The 21,311-nt window shown below is 42.7% G+C and overlaps 1 protein-coding gene across 7 annotated transcripts in view; it reads left to right on the top strand.

Annotated features, from left to right (window-relative positions):
* Nucleotides 1–15,514: 15,514 nt before the first annotated feature.
* LCOR (ligand dependent nuclear receptor corepressor) overlaps nt 15,515–21,311 on the top strand; it is a 145,402-nt gene continuing 139,605 nt past the window's right edge. Inside the window, exons 1-2 of one of the 7 annotated variants that reach the window (XM_059169303.1) lie at nt 15,515–15,643; nt 16,660–16,733. Coding sequence is in view for 4 of the 7 variants with exons in the window: in XM_059169307.1 (XP_059025290.1) it covers nt 16,276–16,358; nt 16,660–16,733 (157 nt within the window). In the remaining 3 variants the exon portion in view is untranslated. Of the gene's footprint in view, nt 15,648–15,671; nt 16,359–16,659; nt 16,734–21,311 lie in introns of those variants that run through there. The other 6 variants (XM_059169305.1, XM_059169304.1, XM_059169307.1 and 3 more) reach the window with 6 other exon arrangements.

Genomic DNA, 21,311 nt, shown 5'->3' with positions numbered 1-21,311 from the left:
TTCCTTGCTATTACTCACCAGATCTCAAGCCTTTGTTCCAAGATTTTTTTTTTCTTTCTGAAGTCATCTTTTTACAGTTCTTTTGGTTCAAAAAAAAAAAAAAAATCCTTTTGGTGAAGATCTGTGGCAGATTTTCCCAAATATTAATCTCAAAACAGATTTGTTCTGCCCTCATTCTTTTTTAATATCTGAGAGAGAGTGCACATGCTCACAAGCAGGGAAAGGGGCACCAGCAGAAGCCAAAGATGGGGCTGGACTCCAGGACTCTCGAGATCATGACCTGAGCCAAAATCAAGAGTCCAGCGCCCAACTGACTGAGCCATCCAGGTCACCCTGCCTTCATTCTTGAAAGATAATTTCACAAATTCAGAGTGGGTCAATGTTTTTGTTACAGGATTTCCTTCTCCTTCGTGCCCAAGGTTCTTGGTCCTGCTGCTCTGAAAAATGAAGACCAGGCGGGCAGCAAAGCAAGGTTTTATTGAACAGTAGTAAAGTACATTGAATGAGAGTACAAAACTCTTGAAGACAGAGGAGGACCCAAGAGGGTTACAATTGGAGTTTCTAAGTCTAGGGGTTTTTATGGGCTTATTGGATGGCTTTTCTCTGATTAAGCACCGGTCATTCAATCAGGTTTTTATCATCTATCTATCATGTGGGAAAGGGTGGAGGGCTCCTTTTAGGTAGTGTTGTAAGGTCCCCCAATAGTGGGTCCTTGATTAAAGGAGCGAGACTGATACAAAGCAAAGGTCAAGCAAAGCTTTATTTCATGCCAAGCATTGAGAATCAAATTGAACAGTCAGGGCAGTCTCTTACAAAAAGGTGACCCCTCCCTGCCTTACAGACTAACTCTTATAGAGCAAAGGTCATGTGGTTGGCCCTGGCCACACACAGGTGGCCAATGAGATTGTAACACACAGAGAAAGCCTCACAGTCATGTTAGGTCACACACAGGTGGCCAATTGAATTACAATTCACCCCATAGTAGCTATTTGAACTAGCCTATCACCTTGGTCAGAATTGGCGCCCAGAAGGTGCCCAAAGGGCAGGGCCCATACTCCTTGGTAGCTAGGGAGACAGTATGCACCCCCCCACTGATTGGATGTCTCCCTCTGGCATGACCCACCCTTGTATTTGGGCTTTGTTACCTGGGACTCGTTTCCTGGGCTTGCTTTTAAGTAAGTTACCTTGGGGGAGTGGGGCAGGGTCAGTTTAAGTTTTACTGCAACAAAATCACTGTTTAACCCAGATGGAATCGCTCTAACTAAATAGGCCCTTACAGTGTAAAATCCTTTTAAGGGTGATTTATTTTCAGGGTGGGGGCCCTTGTCTGTCTGGGCCGGCCTTCCAATTATCCTTCATCATTTTCTAATTCCAAATTAATAGATTCTTTTGGCACTTGGAAGATGTTGATCAATTTGTTTTCTAACCTGAATTGTTGCTGGACAATCTTCAGTCAGGTGGTCATTCATTTCCAATTATTTTTTTCTCCTAAGTTGCTTGTAAAGTATTCCTTTGTGTCCTAGAGTTTATATAAAGTAGGTGTAGAATGTTTTACTTACAAGCTTGTGATAAATGTTTTGGGTGTTTATGGATCTATATCTTTTTTTCGGAAGTGGAACATTATTATCTATTAAGTTACCAGCGATTTCTTCTCTGTTCTCACTAATTTATCGCCCGGAAATCCATAAATTAGCTTTGTTATTCTATTTTCCATGTTTCTCAGTCCCACTTTCAAAATGTTCATACCCTTTTCTTGGATGACATTTTGGGTGATTTGTTTAGATTCAACTTCCATTGCATCCTTAACATCTGTGCTTAATCTGCTATTTAACCAATGGCTTTAAGAAATTTTAAAATGTCTTAATATATATTTTCATGAACACTCTATTTTTTTTTTTAAAGATTTTGTTTATTTATTTGCCCGAGAGAGAGGGAGAGAGAGAGCGAGCACAGGCAGACAGAATGGCAGCCAGAGGCAGAGGGAGAAGCAGGCTCCCTGCCAAGCAAGGAGCCCGATGTGGGACTCGATCCCAGGATACTGGGATCACGACCTGAGCTGAAGGCAGCCGCTTAACCAACTGAACCACCTAGGCATCCCTTTTTTTTTTTTTTTTTTTTTTTTTAAGATTTTGTTTGTTTGAGGGGCACCTGGTGGCTTAGTCAGTTAAGCGTCTGCCTTCGGCTCAGGTCCTGGACTGAGCTCTGTGTCAGGCTCCCTGCTCAGCTGGAAGTCTTCCTCTCTCCCTCTCCATCTGCCTCTCCCCCAGCTCATGCTCTCGCTCTCTCTCAAATAATCAGGATTTATTTAAAAAATCAGGATTTTTATTTATTTGAGAGAGTGCAAGAGAGCAGGAGGGCAGGGTTGCAGAGGGAGAGAAAGAAGCAGGCTCCTGGCTGAGCAGGGAGCCCATCAGGGGTCTGGATCCCAGGGCACTGAGATGATGACCTGAGCCAAAGGCAGACAGATGCTTACCCCAAGTACACTCTAATTCTATTTCAAAAATTCCCACTTTTGGTAGCCGGTCTCTTAATGGCTTGACCACTTTTGCAATTCAATTTAAAATTTCATGCAAAGGTATTCTATATTTTGATTTTATAATTCCAGTATCTGAAGACCATGGAAGTCTAAATCTGCCTGTTGTTCCGATTGTAGGTCATAGTGGTTTATTTTCTCTGACGTTTGGCAATGGCTGAGATTATATGTATTTATCTTTGGGGATCCTACAGGCCTAAACTGTGGATATTTTTATGCTTCTACTAGGAGCCTACAGGAACCACCATCTTGGGAACTATAGCTTTTTTCAAAGATCTTTCCTTGTTTAGGAATCTGAGGTTCAAGGTTCAAGTCTCTGTGGAACTAGCCAAAGGTTTTGTCTTTGATCAACTGATATACTGATATATTTACCTTCAGGGCAGTACAATCTCCAAGCTTCTTGCTATTGCATCCTGGTTTTAGCATACGTTTTACTATGGACTACTTGAAGATTTTGTTTATTGCAATCCCATGCGATGTATTAACATTAATGTTTTATAGTGTCAGGGCTCCCATATTGATGGAAGTCAGTCACAAAAACTGCTTATTTTTATTTTTTAAAGTTAGCTCTCTGCCCAACTTGGGGTTCAAACTCATGACCCTGAGATCAAGAGCCACATGCTCTATCAACTGAGTCAACCTGATGCCCCTCTTTTTCCTTTTCTTTGAAAAATGATCTCTGGACCATGTGGGACATTAAGAGTAAATAAGGTAAAATATGCATTTGAAAGTTGATTCACTAATTTATCGCCCAGAAATTCATAGTAAACAAGGCAAAGTATATATTTGACTAAAGATTCTGATATGAATTTGAAAAGAAAGCATAACACAGTATCTGGGGTTGGGGGGTGCACACAGGTGGGGGACTGCACCAAAATAGGTAACAGTTGATGGCCTTAGAGGGAGTACTGAATGGTACCAAGGATACGTTTGCCCTGGAGACAGTTGATGACTGTAGCAGGAGGCTGAGAATCCAGGATTGGCCCTGGGACAGAAGATCCCAGTGCAGGAACAGCAAGAGATTTTAGCATATATATGGGGTTGTAGGAAGACATTGGTTGTTTCAGGAGTCAAATGAAGACATCTAGTCTTCATATCCCCTTAAGGTATATGCCAAATTTTGAAGTTGTTGGCAGTGCTTTCAACAAGAGGTACACATAAATTTCCTACATATACTGTCTCCTTCCTAGAAAACTCCTAATATCTTAAGCTCTGAAGCTGAGATACACAAATGAAGTGTAAGGGCCTATTCAGCCCGAGCGGCCCCACCCCAGTTGAACTGCCATTTTGTTGTAAAACTTAAATTGACCTTGCCCCCCACCAGGGGATCTTATTTAAAAGCAAGTCCGGGAAACCAGTCCCTCATAACAAAGTCCAAGTACAAGGGTGGGTCAGGCCAGGTGGAGATATTCAATCGGTGGGGGCGCATACTGTCTCCTAGCTACCAAGGTGATGGGCTAGTTTCCATGGCTACTGTGGGGTGAATTGTAATTCAATTAGCCACATGTGTGTGGCCAGGCCCAACCACATGGCCTTTGCTCTATAAAAGTTAGTCTGGAAAGCAGGGAGTGGTCGTCCTCTGTAAGGGGCATCCCCGACCGGTCCGTTGGTCCGTTTGACGGTTGGTCTGATTCTTGATGATTGGCGTGAAGTAAAGGTTTGCTTGACCTTCACTTTGTATCAGTCTCGCTCCTTTAATCACGGACCCATTATTGGGGTACCCAATATGGGGGGACCCAACAGAAGAACAAGCTATTACTATAATATTAATTACACCGAATTAAGATGTGTGGGTTCATTCAAAGTTGAGTCTACTTATTTTACATAATCTGCCATGGTATTTACTCACAAATTTAAAATTATTTTTTCCATGTTGAGGTATTTTATGAAATATGCAAATATGAAATCATTCGAAACTTTCAAGCACTTGACATTGATGAATCCTAATAACTAAAGAGAACTCAAGCTCTAAGGAAAGTTGGAAATACTTAGCCAACCTTCTCCTTTTGAAGAAATAGAAAATGAGAGCTGGGGACACTTGGGTGGCTCAGTGGGCTGGGCCCCTGCCTTCGGCTGAGGTCATGATCCCAGGGTCCTGGAATGGAGTCCCACATCGGGCTCTCTGCTCAGCAGGGGGCCTGCTTCCCTTCCTCTCTATCTGCCTGCCTCTGTCTACTTGTGTGCTCTCTCTCTCTTTCTCTCTGACAAATAAATAAATAAATAAAATCTTAAAAAAAAAAAATGAGGGCTGGAAAAATCAGTGCTTTGTTGAAAATCATAAAGCATTATCAAAGGAGATTTCCAATTGATTTCAGAAGTATAATGATGACATGGTCCTGAAGTGTCTGAAAGGGTGATAGATCAAAGAACTGACCAATCGAGTTTGCTAGAATTGGAAGTGTCACACAATATGGAAGCATCTGTGCAGCAACATCCCTTTCTGGAACCCTTAGAGTTTATTGACATCATTAGCACTGCATCTAGGAAAGCATCTGTCAAGGAGACTCTGAAAGATGTTACGGAGTGTAACATCTTCAGAGAGATGTTACAGAGTAATTTTCAAGAAGAGTTATAACAGGGAATTTTTTATGCTAAGGTTACATCAACTGCAAGCAACTAGTGGAGATTATATATATATATATATATATATATATTTTTTTTTTTAAGTGAATGTGTGGAAAAGATCAAGATGTCATTCATCACTTGAGTATATTTATTCTCCTTCTCCTTATGTGAAATGTCACCCATTCCACGAGCAGAGGAGTTGTCCTTTGTTTTATGCTGTACCGGTTTATCTACAGCGTTTCAAGGCTCCTACAGTGCATGCTTCAGAATTTGTTACTTCTGCATTTCAATTGATTTGAAAAGAACTGCTATTAGTTCAATAAGACAACGCTTGAGAAGAAATTACAGGCCTGTGCTGTAGGGAAAATAAGAAGTCATAAACATATGTAATTGTGTAAGACATTCAGCATAACATGGCTGTAGTGACAAATGACAGTGCTTGAACTTAAGACATTTCCATGAGAAATCACAAATAAGAGAATATTAATAGGATTTAAGAAAAAGAGTGTGGATTGGTTAGTGGAATTACTAATTATGTTCTAATGCTGTTATCATCTTTCAAGAATAACTGTATTAGTTAGCCCAGGAGCTTTAATCCTCTGAAGAAACAAGGATCCCAGATCCTAATTAAATGATGTAGAACCTCAAAGACTCAGTGGGTAAGCATTTGTTAAATGCCAATAGCATGGTGTTTAAATTGATATAGACAAAGTAAAAGGAAATTTGGCTATCTTTTAATTACATTCAAAAACCACACTAGCATTTACCTTCATCTGTGAGACGGTGAAAAGGATAAAAACCAAATTACTAGAATCTCCTGAGTTCAAAGTTTTCCGTCTACCTGTTGTGTGAATTTGAGTAAGAGATTTAAACTCTGTGCTTTGTTTTTCCCAACTCTAAAATGAGATTTAAGAATATTACTTATTTTGTGGAATTGTTTTAAGTATGAAATAAAATAAGGCTAGGTAAAGTGCTTAGCTCAAGACTTGGAGTCCTCACTCAACAAACAATATCATTATTCCACAGATTCATATAAGTTACTCTGATATTTCCCCCCTAAATTGATAGGCATTTAAGAAATCTGTATCGTGGCTTGTGTGTGGGACTGTTAATTATCTTCAAGAAATAATTAAGATTCACCTGCACTGATGAAACTACTTTTTTTTTTTTTAAGATTATTTATTTATTTATTTGATAGAGATCAGTAGGCAGAGAGGCAGGCAGAGAGAGATGGAGAAGCAGGCTCCTTGCTTGCGGAGTAGAGAACCCGATGCGGGGCTTGATCCCAGACCCTGAGATCATGACCTGAGCTGAAAGCAGAGGCTTTAACCCACTGAGCCACCCAGATGCCCCGAAACTACTTTAAAAAAAATTTTTTTTTCATTTATTTATTTGTCAGAGAGAGAGCATAAGCAGGGGGAGCAGCAGGCAGAGGAAGAGGGAGAAGCAGGCTCCCCACTGAGCAGGAAGCCTGATGTGGGGCTCCGTCCCAGGACCCAAGATTATGAACTAAGCTGAAGGCAGACGCTTAACCAACTGAGCCACCCAGGTGCCCTGAAACGACTTTTTATAATAACCTAGTATGGGGCACCTGGGTGGCTCAGTTGGTTAAGCGTCTGCCTTCGGCTCAGGTCATGATCCCAGGGTCCTGGCATGAGTCCTGCATGGGGCTCCTTGCTCAGCAGGGAATCTCCTTCTCTTCAACACCTCCCTCCCCTGCTCATGCTCATGTACTAGCTCTCTCTCTCACAAAAATTAAGAAAATCTTAAAAATATATAATAACCTAGTATGGTACCATATCATATATATCATATCATATCATATCATACTATATTATATCATATCATATCTAGTATTTTTGGAGGCCAGCATTGAAAGACCATTGTATAAGGAGTGAGTAGATGTGAATTCTATGCCCCAATTTATTTCTTCTGCTTCTATCCTCGAAGATAATTTACATCGCTAATGACTCTGCACCTGCATCTTCAGACCCATGAAAATAACCTGGCCTAGAAGTCATGTGTCTCCCTTGTGCTCACAATCAGTTCATTGACCAGAACAAGCCATCCATTCTTGGGTAGCTGGTACACAGCAGGCTCTGTATAACCAATCTTTCTTTTTTCTTTTCTTTTTTTTTTTTTTTTAAGATTTTATTTATTTATTTGACAGAGTAGGCAGAGAGAGAGAGGAGGAAGCAGGCTCCCGGCTGAGCAGAGAGCCCGATGCGGCACTCGATCCCAGGACCCTGAGATCATGACCTGAGCCGAAGGCAGCGGCTTAACCCACTGGGCCACCCAGGCGCCCATAACCAATCTTCCAAAGATGACATGCGAACAGATTAGAGTGGCTGCTCAGTAATGAGGGGTTATCTTTGTCAGATATTAATTTTGAAATGTACATTTTGGCAAAGCTCAGCAAGAATATTTAAGTATTCTGTGATTTTACCAAACTTTCTTTTTACTTAAACTTTTCTTTGAAGACTTCCTTTGGTTTTAAACACTTCTCATTTTGCTTAACTCAGAAGCGTTTTATACCTTTTCAGGCTTAAAAATTGAAACAAATTTTCCATGGAAACAACCTTCATTTGCTACCTAGTTATAAATAACTCCTTTCTGGTGATTCTTCTTTTTTTTTTTTTTTCCTTTCCCCTATAGTCACCTAACAAAGACAACAGTGAACTGTTTGTTTGTTTTTTTCCTGAGAACCAGATGAATGAAATACCATATGTTCAGGTAAATAGATCAGTATAAAGATCAACATAGAATATGATTCTGAGGGCTTCTAGAAGAAAAGGCTCACTTACTCCTTAAAAAAAAATGCTAAAGATATTTTAAGATTTTATTTATTTATTTATTTATCAGAGAGAGCTCCCATAAGCAGGGAGAGTGGCAGGCAGAGGGAGAAGCAGGCTCCCCACTGAGTTCAGTACTCCCTGCACACACCCATCCCTGCCCCCACTGACTCCAGGATCATGACCTGTGCTGAAGGCAGATGCTTAACCAACTGAGCCTCCCAGGGGTCCCAATGCTAAAGATATTTAAGTTTTATTCCTACAACCTCTGAAAACTCTTTATATCTTAGTTAATTAATTCCATTGTCATTTGGGAAAATATCTAATAAACTTAAATTTTTTCTTAACGTAGTGGCCCCAAAGATACTATTTTCTATCATCTCCTTCTTCCTATGCTAGCACCATGGTAATTTTATTACTATGGCCTTATTTTATAATATCTAGTACAATTAATCTCTCCTTGTCACATGTCAGATTCCCTGGAAGCAGAATTGGAGATGAACTTTGGGATGCAAAGGTTTATTAGGGATTAGCACCCTGTGAGTGGAAATGGTGGGGCGGGGAGCAGAATTGGGTAGAGAAAGTGATCTAAGATGCAAGTCGACAAAGCCTCAGTCGACAAAGCCTCAGCCTCAGTCCCGTGAAGTACTTTGGAACAAGTGTTAACTGTCAGTGTCCAACATCAGGCAGAAATGACCAGGCTATAGCCTCCTAGCCCTTAGTCACCATATCCTGGCAGCCCCAGAAAGATGTGACCTTGGGCAAGATAGCTCTGAGCAGCTGAGGCTAACCCTGAAGCTGTTGACAGCAGGAGACTGTGTAGTGATCACATTCCCTACAAGGCAAACTGTGAGTTTACCATGAAGGAGGATTTAAGCTGCATATTTCTGTGTTGACCATACTCATCTTTGCTGTTCTTTTTCTTTTTTAAGAAATTTTTTATTGTTAGAGAGCGCACACGTGCATGCATGCAGTGTGGGGGGCAGGGGCAGAGGGAGAGGGAGAATCTTAAGTGGGCTCCACATCCAGTTACAGAGTCTCATGTGGGTTCTATCTCTGACCCTGAGATCATGACCTGAGCAGAAATCAAGTCCGATGCTGGATGCTTAACCAACTGAGCCACCGAGGCACCCCTGCTCTTCTTTTTCAAAACCAACGTTGTAATTATTCATTGATCTTTATTTTTCTTTATAGATCTTGGAAAGTTTCTAGAGTTCCTTTTGGAACTAGAAAGTCATAGAATGTATGTCATTCGATGTGCGGAGAATTGACATCCACTGGATGGTGGTGCGTCATGTAGATGACGATATTTGGGTAGCCAGAAGATGACACTCTTGAGAAGGGTTTCTGGAGATAGCAGGACGAGGAGGCAGGAGGTTGTTAAATACAGTGGGGGTTAAGCAAATAAATATACTGAAGTCAATATGAAAAAATATGGGAACCTGGATTCTCACTGTCAAAGGGGGATTTATAAGTGTGTAACAGGGAAAGGCTTGCAGATATTCAGAGGTGCTGGATTGGAATCAAATTGATCAGCATAAACTCATGGTGTATAAGTATATTTAGAAATATACAAATATAAATATAGGTGTATGTGTCTATATATGTATATATATAGACACATGTATTTCCTAGCTCTGACTGCTGCAAAGGCCTAGTAGCCATGACACCCCAGTAGGAGTGAACACACTGAGCCCAAATCTTGATATCTAAATACTATCCTCCACTAAAAGTAACCAGGACTCATTCTAGAGCTGAGGCAGAGAAAATACAAAATGAGCCTAGAACACCTAGCTGTACCATAAAGTGAGGAAATTTTTTATAGAATGATGGGGGTATGCCAACAGGATAAAAGTCAGCTCGAAGTGACTCCCACTGGCCAAATCTGGAATGATGACAATAACTACAGCAATACATTACAACTGACTGAATGAAATAGGAAATAATGGGTCCATAAGTAACGAATAAACAAGTAAATGAGGAAGAGGAAAAAACTCTTCGAATGTAAACTAAATACAGAAGAAATGATGAAGTAAGAAAATCACTTTTTGACCATGATCATTGTGACAAGCAATTCAGGCAATGATTCATTGATATTAAGGCTGGCAGGTAGGTAGGGCAAGGGACAGAACATTGGCATAATCTCAGAATACCTCCCTACAAAATATTTATCAAGTATAAAGGAAGCAATGGTGATTTTATGGTGGAGAAAACCACTTGGGGGCGCCTGGGTGGCTCAGTGGGTTAAAGCCTCTGCCTTCGGCTCAGGTCAAGATCCCAGGGTCCTGGGATAGCGCCCCGCATCCGGCTTTCTGCTCAGTGGGGAACCTGCTTCCTCCTCTCTCTCTGTTTGCCTCTCTGGCTACTCGTGATCTGTCGTGATTTTTAAATAAATAAAAATCTTTAAGAGAAAAAAAAAAAAAAACCACTTGACCAGATGAGCAAAATTTTCATCACAATAATATGAAGAGTTAACATCATGAACCCTTGATGAGATGCTCAGAGACCCCAGCCTCATTTCTGTGTTTTTCTTGTCAAAATGTATGACCTGAGTCTAGTCATAAGGAACACTGCATAGACCCAGTTGATGATCATTCTACAGAATGAGAGGCCTGTTCTTTTTAGTAGTGTCAAGGTCACTAAAAACAAAACAAAACACACACACACACACACCAAGAAAAGACTGAGGCATTGTACCCAAATCAAAGAGACTGAGAATGTATGTATTAAATTCAGCGTAACTTTCTGGTTAGGATTCTGGACCAGAAAAGGGACAGAGACATCGTTGGTAACGGAGAGTACAATTTTCATAGGGCCTGTACTGCATCAGTGTTGATCTCCGGATGTAATGGAGGGTTATATGGTGATTATGAAGGAGAGTGTCTTTGCTTTATAGACATTCACACTGGATATTTAGGGATGGTAGGAGTCAAGTCTATAGTTTTCTATCAGATTGTTCATAAAAAGACTCAACAACAAGAACAAAACCCTGTATATAGATACATAGAGAGCAAAAATAGATGTGGTAAGTTATTAACAATTAGGGAATTTGTGACAGAGGAATATAGAAGTTTTTGCAACTTTTCTATAATCTGAAAGTATTTCAGAATAGATAGGCAAAAATGCATATTCAAATTTAAAACAAACATGAAAACACATGTTTACACAAAAATGTGTTTAGAAATATTCATTGCAGCATTACCTGTAATAGCCAAAAAATGAAATCGATTAAGCATTCATCAATTGGAATGGATAAACAAAATGCTGTATATCCATATGATGTAATGTTATTGGGCAACAAAAAGGAAGTAAGTGTTGATCCATACTACAACGTAGATGAACCTTGCAAACAGTATGCTCAGTGAAAGCGACCAGTCGCAAAAGACCACTAGTTGTATGATTCCATTTACCTGAAATGTCCAGAAGAAGAAGATTCACAGAGACAGAAAGTAGATTCGTTGTTGCCAGGGTTTGAGGAGAGGGGGGAATGGGAAGTAACTGCTAATACACCTGGGGTTTCTTGGGGGCTGATGAGAATGTTCTAATCGTGATTGCGGTGCTGGTTGCACAACTCTGTAAATATACTAAAAACCACTGACAGGTAAATTTTATAGTATATGAAATATATCTCAATACAACTTAAAAAAAAGTCACTTACACACAGAAAGTCATAAAGTTTTCTGGCTACACAGGCAGACTGAAAAGAGAGGAACTTGGAAAGTCTTACTAAAGCACAAAGAGCCCCTACAGAAGCAGTTCTACCAAGTGTCCCAGTTTCCTTTCTGTCTGCTGGGTCTTGTCTCTCACTCTAGGTTCCCTGCTCAGCGCAGGAAGCAAAATAATGCAAAGATTAAAGAGCCGGCTCTGCAACCAGACTGCCTGGATGTTTTTTTTTAAGATTTTATTTATGCATTTGAGAGAGAGAGAGACCAAGAGAGCGAGGGAATGAGCATGAGCAGGGGGAGGGGCAGAGGGAGAAGTTGGGGCTCGAGACTTGGGGCTCGATCCCGGGATCCTCGGATCATGACTCGAGCTGAAGGCAAACACTTAAGTGACTGAGCCACCCAGATTGCCTGGGTGTGAAGCCAAATCATAGTTAGGCATAACCTATAGTTAGGCAAATTAGCCGTTCATGCTCGGTTATCAAATGGGGATGCTTGACTGGGTTGTTGTAAGGAATAGAAGACATAATCCATGAAAAGTGGTTTTAAAAGTGTCACTTATTGGAATTCATGAGAAGTTGACCATGTTTTTTAACAGGTCTCCCAACAGGAGACTTCTTTCTTGAAAAGGCTCCAATCCATTTCATCCTCCCATTTCTCTGATGTCCTTTCCCTTATTATATGCCATCTCCAGCTAATCAGATGCAAGCTTGATATAATCCTGACCAGCCAGTCCTATGGTTCATAGAGGCTACCCCCATTCTCTGATTGTCATTTTCTGTGCTCTGTGTTTCCCTATCATCTGCCCATTGCAAGAACTACAGAACGTGACTCAGAGAATGTTGTTTTCAAAGGCCAAGGTCATTGCTGTTATTTCTTCACCCTGTTACATATTCATCCCAAACTGTACAAGCATCATGGTTTCCTGTCACCCTGCAGTCAGGACAAGCAGATGGGAGCCTCATCATGGGAGCCTGATGGTCATTTCATGCTAACAATGTGACAGCCACTGTCCATGATTGTTTCATTCCATCTTCACACAATCTACATCTTATAGACTCTTATCTTCTTTGTCACATGAGGAAACTGATGACCAGGAAAGTTAATTTGTCAAGTCCACATGGGTTCTAAGGGATGGAATGAAGATTCTAATCAATCTCTCTGTGTCTTCAGATTCTACTCTCTTAGCCACTGTATTGTAATGCTCAATCCTCCCCAGAATGTGAAAGAACTTCCAACTACCCTATCCCAGGGTAGCCAAAAGAGTTAGAGTTCAGAAATTATGTCTTAGATATTTATGTGTCCTAGATGCCTAGGACTGCCTGACATATGACAGGAGGTCAACATTTTTGTCAACTGCTCAACTGTGCAGTGGAACATAACCTCTCACATGGAATTAAATGAATCCTCTGCGTGTGGTATTCTGCTTCTACTTGTAGGACAATTAGAGGGTTTTGGAGTCAGAGAGATCTTAGAATTCTGATTTTGCCATTTGGTAACTTTGTGGCTTTGGACAAAGTCACTTAACTCCTCTGACTCTTGAATCTCTAATCCGGAAAATATAAAAAGTAAGTAAAAATCATACCAGCTTTTTGGCATTGTTATTCAGATGGAATGAAATAAAATTGCCATGTTAGACAAATAGTAAATACTCAGTAAATGATAATTACTTCTATTGTTCCCTCATCCCTTCTTACAAATAAGCCTTTGTGAGAAGTCAACTGTATATTGGTTCCCAACTTAAAATAAGTAAAGCAATAATTGCAATTCAAAGTGGAGTAATGGAAATAACAATGAACTGGGAACTGGGAAATCTGGCTGCTGGCTTTTATTGTCCTCTTTCTACTGAGCAGCTATGCAACTTTGGTCAAGTCACTTTACTTGTCTGGGCTTGTAATTCCATACTTCAAATTAGAGTCAATCTCTGAAGTCTCTAGGATCCTTTTAATCTACATGTCTGAGACTTTAAGAGATTATGTTGAGGAAGTATTACCTTTGGCTTGATCATTTCAAGAAGATTATATGGGTAATTGGAAAGCACATTCATTAACTCATTTTAAAGTTACATGTCATTCATTTATTTGAAACTTTATGAAGCATAGCTCCTGCAAAAACCATAGAAAATTGGTTAAAAGCTGCAAGACTCAAACCTGCCACCTAGTGGCAAAGAAAAGAAGATTCAGATTGAAGACAGAAAACGGCCTGCCATTACATGTGGCAGGGTGGGTGTCCTGAGCCGTCCTTCATTTCACGTTTGTCCTTTCCCCTCAGTACTCAGGATAGTTTTGTGTATGCAGAAATTCAGTACTTCCTGACTTAATAGTTTGTTCATTTGACAGTTCTCTTTAGCAGGTGAAATATGGTGGACTTCTGAGAATTGTGGAATAATCATTGGTGTTAGATTTGGGGAGCAGAGGTGCCTTCCTACTTGTACATTTCAAACCAGTTCTACCCAAGAGGCCCACCTACTCCATCTCCATATCTATCTCTGGATAGAGAGGGCATTCCACAAGTGCCTGGTTGAGAGACCAGGGCCTCTACTTTGAAAAGACAGAAATCAATACACCAATGGAATTCTTTTTTTTTTTTTTTTTTTAAAGATTTTATTTATTTATTTGACAGAGAGAGATCACAAGTAGGCAGAGAGGCAGGCAGAGAGAGAGGAGGAAGCAGGCTCCCTGCTGAGCAGAGAGCCCGATGCGGGACTTGATCCCAGGACCCCGAGATCATGACCTGAGCCGAAGGCAGCGGCTTAACCCACTGAGCCACCCAGGCGCCCCACCAATGGAATTCTTGCCTGCCAAGTATTTAGTGACTTTGTTTTACCTACTACAGTAATTAAGATTAAGTCTTCACATTTAAATTCAAATATCTAAAAGCAGGAATGCACCGTCCTTAATCTTAAACCCCAAATGTGAGGAAGAGGCCAGAACCCCAGGGTACTAAAGAGGGATCTATTTTCCATTTATTCTTCACTCTCCCGCCCCTCCTTTCTCTTTTCGTTCCATTTTCTTTTTTCTTTCCCTCCCAAATAGCAGTCAGGCAATTAAGCTCAGAATAATGTTTAAACGGGTAGAGGTAGTGCCCTACGTACGCAGGGTGATTTAATTACCCAGGTTTTCACCTGAAAATCTCCTTCGTCACTGAAAATATTTCTCGAGTCTTTCCTGAAATACGGAATTACGCCATTTTCCAACACTCTAAGTATTGTTAACCTAGCCTTCTTTTGAAATACCATTCTCACTTTAGCACACTTTTCTTAAACCTCTTACTACACAAACAGGAGGGGTTCCGAATGTGCCACCTTGAGAATTTCGCCTATGATCAGCCTTGTTAGTAGAAACCTCGTAGTTTTTATTTAAAACGTCTGATTCAATTTTTACTGGGTTTACGGACGTTGACCAAGTCTTCCCATTACTTAATAAACTACAGCCTACCCGGTTTTTAAAACTTTGGAGCTTAGTGCCTCCATGGGCATCGGGTATTGAACTCTGCTTCTTACAAACTGTCTCCCGAAAGCAGCAGGTTCGGCTGAGTTCAGAAAAGCGATTATTACCACGGAACTCGCAACAGTTGGTGGGGGGAGATACGCAGGATAGAAGTGATACATGGGGCTAGTTTAAGACACAAAAAGTCCCGGGAAGGGAAAGGAAGGGGCAGCGGTGGTCTTGGAGCACAGTGCGAAGGCGGCGCAGGATCGGGGGTCCAGGCGAGCTCCTGCCCCGCGAAGGCGCCTTCCCGGGCGGCCAGAGCTGGCGGCGGCCGCGGACGAGAAAGCGCGGTCGAGCTACCTCTCCGCGACAAGCGCGGGGCCGGCGCACGCCCAGGCAGCCCCCGGGACGACGCCGGGGCCACCGCGAGGTGAGGCCGGCCCTGCCCCCGCGCCACCCCCGGCGGGAGGTGCGACGCCCAGGCCGCGGGTGCGTGCGCGGCCCCGGGCGACGCGGCTGGGCGTGCGCGGGGCCGCGGAGGAGGCAGGGCCGGGCGGGCGGCAGAAGATGGCGAGGGTGTGTAGGCGGCAGCAATGCTCCGTTGAGAGACGCGGCTTTCGGCAAGAACTGGACTCGTGGCGCCACAAGCTCATTCACTGTGTAGGTGAGACCCTCCCCCGGCCGCTTCCGGCCCTCGGGCCGCCCCGCCACCGCCTGCCCCGGACAAGGGAGGGAGCCGGGGCAGAGGCAATTGCTGCTCCGGCCCGCCCGCCCTCTTTGGCTCGGGCGTCCCCCTCCCCCACCCCCCGGAGTGCGGGCGCGCGCAACCTCCGGGCGGGCTCTCCCCGGTCAGGCCTGAGCACGCGCGTCGGCCCCTCCCCTCCGCGCGCCTTCCCCGGGGCGGGCTCTTGGGCGGGAGCGCGTGCCCCTTCCTTACCCCCGCTTCCCTTCCCACCCCCCCAGCCTGGCGGCCCCGCGTAGCCGCCGGCTTATTGTGGAGACTCGCCCCGCGGTGCTGCCACTTGACCGGGGGCGCCGCCTCCGGTTCCGGGGAGCTGGGGGCGGGAGTGGGGGGACCTCCTCAGCCCCTTCAGCCCGGAGCCTTCCCCCTCCCGCGCCTCCCCTCCCCCACGCGCGGCGACGCGCGCCCCAATCCCCGCGTGCACGCGCGGCGGCGGGCGGGCGGACGCCCGGCGCTCGGGCGTGTGCGAGGCGTGAGGTGGAGATGGGGGCGGAGGGAGCCGGAGCTGTCACAGGCCCCGGGTCCGCCTGACCGAGCCAAGTAGGGTGTCATGGCCGCGGGGGGCAGCGGCTGCACTTCCTCTGCTGGCGGCGGCAGCGGCGGCCGGGGAGTTAATCCTCGACGCTCGGGTCGGTGTGTGCGTATTTGTGTTCGGTGTGTGCGCGGCGGGGAGGATGGGGGGGTGGAACTGGGTCCGACCGAGAAACCGGAGCGTGGGGTCCTTCTTGTCCCCTCTCGGGGGATTTGTCGGAGCCGCCGCCTCGCCGAGAGCCTCGAACCCCCCCCCCCCGCCCCCAATCCTCCCAGCCTACCGGCCTCGGGTGGCTTTTTCCCCACGGGCAGGAGGGAGTGTGGACGGGGGCGCCCCGGGAGGGGCCGGGCGGCCGAGCTGCGCCTCTCACACTGTGTGTTTTGTCTGTTTTTCTCTCCCAAGGTCCCGTTTCCCTCTGTGCGGCGGCCGGCGGGACCATAAGGGCTTAACTCATATATTTAACCCCCCTCCAAAAAGTAAGTGGCCCGTGTGGTGTCTCCGCTCCGCCCGCCGCCCCCTAGCCCCAGTCCATCCTTGTGTCTGACTCTCCTGTCCCCCAGCATTGTTATTTCCCCATCTTTGCTTCGGTGCTGCTGCTCTGTGGGGAAATGCTTTCTCCTGCTCCTCCGTCCCCCAGGCCCAGTCTTGGGGAGGCGTAGAATTCCAGCCCCTTTCCCCCTTCCTCACCCCCCCCTCCCGGTAGGGAATATTCTTAGGAACCAGGTCTTCCCCAGCCGAATCTAGGAGATTTCTATCCGTACGCTTGGGCCCCTCATCCCCTCCTTCCCGACTGGGTTTCGTTGGAAGGAATTATGCAAATCCTGCTTTCTGGTGTCCATTCAGCGGCAATTTCATGCGGTGAGAAGTTCTCTTTGTTGTGCGAGGGGGAGAACAGACACTGATTTAATAGACATATCTGTTGGGGGGAAGGGTGGAGGGGGTGTGGAGAGGCTCAGTTTGGAAGAATTACAGCACTTGGTTAGCTCTGTGTCTTTGTGTTTGAGCTTTCTGGCTTGACAGGAGGGTATGCCCTTTACAATGTCCCACAAGAGATGTCTTCTGTAATAGGTTAAAAAGCAAAACTGAAACTTTAAGTAAGTGAAACATAAGGTAACCTTTACCTAGAGAATATAAGCCTTTCCATTTTTGCAGTGTTTCATTTTGAAAATATATGTGAATTTTGTTAAGGATTAAGACTGTAACATCAAAATTAACATAGACAACAAGGTATCTTGCCTTAAGGTATCTGGTATCATTTTGGTTGTCCACAGGTTTAAAGTACATTTTTAAAACATGCTTGTGTAAGTAATAAAGGCATGAAACAATTTTTGGTGTAAGTTGACTTGTGGATAAATTTTAAAATTTCCCTCCTGCCAATCCAGGCTCAGCTCTGCCTTCCAGAAAGCCTTTTGGCTATCAGTTATCATTTACTCTGTCTCAGCTTGTATTTTTTTCAAATCTACCCTACATTTGCTAAAATGTTACATCAGATTAAGCTCTTTTTGAATTATTAGTTGTAACCATCATATGAAAGAGTTTATGAAGGTGTGCACGTTTTGCACAGTGTGAAATTAACGAGCTTTCAGAATTAAGAACATAAAATCCTGAAATTTGAAGAATTTTTAGTTCTTGTATTTGGCTCACCTTTTTTTGAGATTGGCTTTTTTGGTAAGGCTTTTTAGTTTTTAAAAGGTTTGAAATTGACTGTAACCCTGTAGGTTTCCTAAATTGCTCTTACTTTAGTTCAGATGGTTTTAATGAGTTGTTTATCTTATTCTAATTCTGTTTGCTTTGAATCCTTGCCTTCTGCCTCAGGCCCCCTTTTTATCAGTCATTGCTAGTGTTAGTAGTAAGTTACTGCTGCTTGACAGGGTGGTGCCCCCCCTTTCCCTTGATGACTAACAAAATTCTGTAAATAACTGAATTGAATATCAAATTTTGATTTGTTTTGTGAAGGGGGATTTTAATCTGGTTATCAGTTTCTTTAGCACACTTTTAACTCCAAATTTCCACTTCGAAGTTAGGAAAGTTCAGGAAATTCAGAGTGCAGATCAGTAATACATAGTTGATAGTCTTGCAGCTAAAATCAATTTGGTTTCCTATTTTCTCTTTTGTTACATGTAATTCCTTTAAGAGGAAAGTTCTAAATAAATCAGTAGTAGTGTTAACTTTCTATACTTAAAAAGGCTAGTAGTGATTGATAAAATGCAAAAGGCAACTATGTTGTTTGTCCCTAGCAAACGTAATAATTCCTCATTTATTTTAATGAGATTGGTTCTGAACAGTTAACCTATTTGATTCTGTTGACTGATTATCTTAGTACTTTAGGGTCATTTGGTTTCTAAATGATACTTAATTTATAGCAGTCTTTGGGTTAAAAATGAATTCTCATTTATTTCCAAAATTTAATTCTATTTTGGGGGACTGTGTGGTGGGGTGCATCAGGATTGTGGAGGTGTTTGTGTTTCCATTATTATATTTTAGTTGAATTGTAGTCAGTAGCAGTTTCAGGCAGTGATTGTGATCAATATGGGTGTTTGGTACCCCGGTGATTATTGAGGTGTCCTCTGGGACTCTGGCGGTCCATATTCCAGGAAGATCGAGGTTCTGGATCTTGGTGTGATGTGACCTATTGCTTGGCTGCTCCTCATCCTTGCTGTATTCTCAAAAAGCTCTTCCCAAGGTAGGGAAAATTGTGTTGATTTCAGCGTACTCATTTTGGCAGAAAAAGGAGAGCACAGTAAGTCTTTTTGACTTAACACAGAGTTATTTCAAATTGCCCTGATTCCCTCCAATGTGCTTGTAGCCAGAGCACTTCTAGGAAGCCTCTGAATAATGCCCCCCCCCCCCCCCCCCCGCCTTATGGCTATACTGGATGGCCTGTAATTTCTTTTAGTGAGGATTAGGTGTTTAGTGTCTGTGGAGACTTGCCACTTCAGAGCATCCATCTAATTATTTAGCTACTTTTATTAGTGGTGTTTTTAGAAAGGAAAGGCAGTTAGGTAAGTACTTCATTTAAATTTGTACCTGGCATTGTGGGCAGACAAAAGCTATGCTAACCTTCAAGAACTTTTAGTACTTCGAGAAGATACAGTGTATTCATTTATAGTACAAGGCAAAATGTGCCTTACTGTGGTGCAAGCAAGTGCTAGGCATGTTTAGAAGTGAAAGAAAACCCTTGAAATGATGTAGGAAGGCTTCATGAACAAGGAGGCAGATTTTTGCTTCATTTTGATGAATACGAAAGAGGCATTCCTGTCATGAGAAACAACTAAGCAAAAGTGGCAAAGGACAAGAATGAGTTGAAACTGTTTAAACTGCAGACCATGATTCTTGTAGGAGATGGATAGATGATAGGTTTGCAAAGATAGGCTGTAGGATTTTCTTTCTTTCTTTTTTTAAAGATTTTATTTATTTATTTGGCAGGCAGAGATCACAAGTAGGCAGAGAGGCAGGCAGGGGGGAGGTAAGCAGGGCCCCCACCAAGCAGAGAGCCTGATGCAGGGCTCGACCCCAGGACCCTGACCTGAGCCGAAGGCAGAGGCTTAACCCACTGAGCCACCCAGGTGCCCCAGGCTGTAGGATTTTCTAACACAGGTTAAAAAAGTGGGGCTTCTTTGTTAGCCATATTGGGGTTTCCAGTGCATTTCTCTCCTTAGGAGAGGAATGTTTCCTTTATTTGACGATTTCATTGTGGAACTCAACATTGACACATACTGTTTTTCACATAGTCTTGACAGGAATGATGTTGTTATCCAAAAACAGTATCTCTTTTAGGTTAACTCACCAGAGGCTATACTATATTCCATTGCACAAAATGTATTTTTGGAATTGCCTAAAATCAGTGGCATATATATTCTTTGAACATCCTTAATATTGACAAATTTTGATCCTTAGAGGTTGCATTTGGTATTTGGAAACAGCTGGAAAGTATCTTTTGTGGCAAATAAAAGTATATGTTAAATAATGAGATTGGGTTTTTTTTTTCCTGTTTTGCAAACGGGCTAAGAAGCCCAGCAAAGGGGTTTGATTTGTTTTGATACGCCTCAGAATCTCTTCTTTCTTTCTTTATGTCTACCCATCTGCTGTATGGAATCTGGATATTGGGTAGATGTGAATAAACAAAGCTGTTGTTTTTGTTGTTTCAGGTTAAAAACTTAACCACCATCACTACCCTCTAAATTACTCTGCGTACATTTAAAAAATTCTTTTACTGCTCCTTACAGCTGCACATTGTTTTGGGGATAATTCCAATGTGAACTTAAGTTCATTGTATTGTCTCTTGCATGCAGGAAGTATCCCAAGTACAGTGAACGATACCCTAAAGTTTTTCTTTTCTCAGTTGAAATATAGTTTATGTGCCATAAAATTCACCCTTTTAAAATATACAGTTCAGTGATTTTAGTTTATTCGCTATATCCAAACATCACTGTATAATTCCAGAACACTTTCATTGCCAGAAAAAGAAACCCCAAACCTGTTAGCAGTCATTTCCCATTCCGTCTGCACCCGGCCATTGGCATCCCCAGTCTGCTTTCTGTTCCTGTGGATTTGTCAACCTTCAGTATTTCAAATAGATGTAATCATACAATACATCATCTTTTGTGTCTGCCTTCTTAGCATGTTTTCAAGATTCATTCATGTAGCATTTATCAGCACTTAGTGTTTTCATGGCTAAATAATACTGCATTGTATAGACATACTGTGTTTTGTTTATCCATTAGTTGATGGGCATTTGGATTGTTTCCCTTTTTGCCTGTTGGGATTATGTTGCTATGAACATTTGTTTTCACTTTTCTTGGATGTATATACTTAAGAGAAATTGCTGGGTCACATGATAACTTAAGTTTTTGAGGAAATGCCAAACTGTTTTCCAAAGCAGCTGCAGTATTTTATATTCCCACCAGCAATGAAGGAAGATTCCATTTTCTTTACCCCCTTGCCAACATTTGATATTGATGTCTTTTTGATGGTAGCTGTTTTACTGGGTAGGTCTGAAGTGGTATCTCATGGTGGTTTTTATTTTCATTTTCCTAATGACCAGTGATGTTGAG

The sequence above is a fragment of the Mustela lutreola genome, chromosome 4 (genome assembly GCF_030435805.1).
Source record: "Mustela lutreola isolate mMusLut2 chromosome 4, mMusLut2.pri, whole genome shotgun sequence".
Lineage (NCBI taxonomy): Eukaryota > Metazoa > Chordata > Mammalia > Carnivora > Mustelidae > Mustela > Mustela lutreola.
The sequence above is the reverse complement of the archived record's forward strand: the minus strand, read 5'-3'. Positions and strand labels throughout refer to the sequence as shown.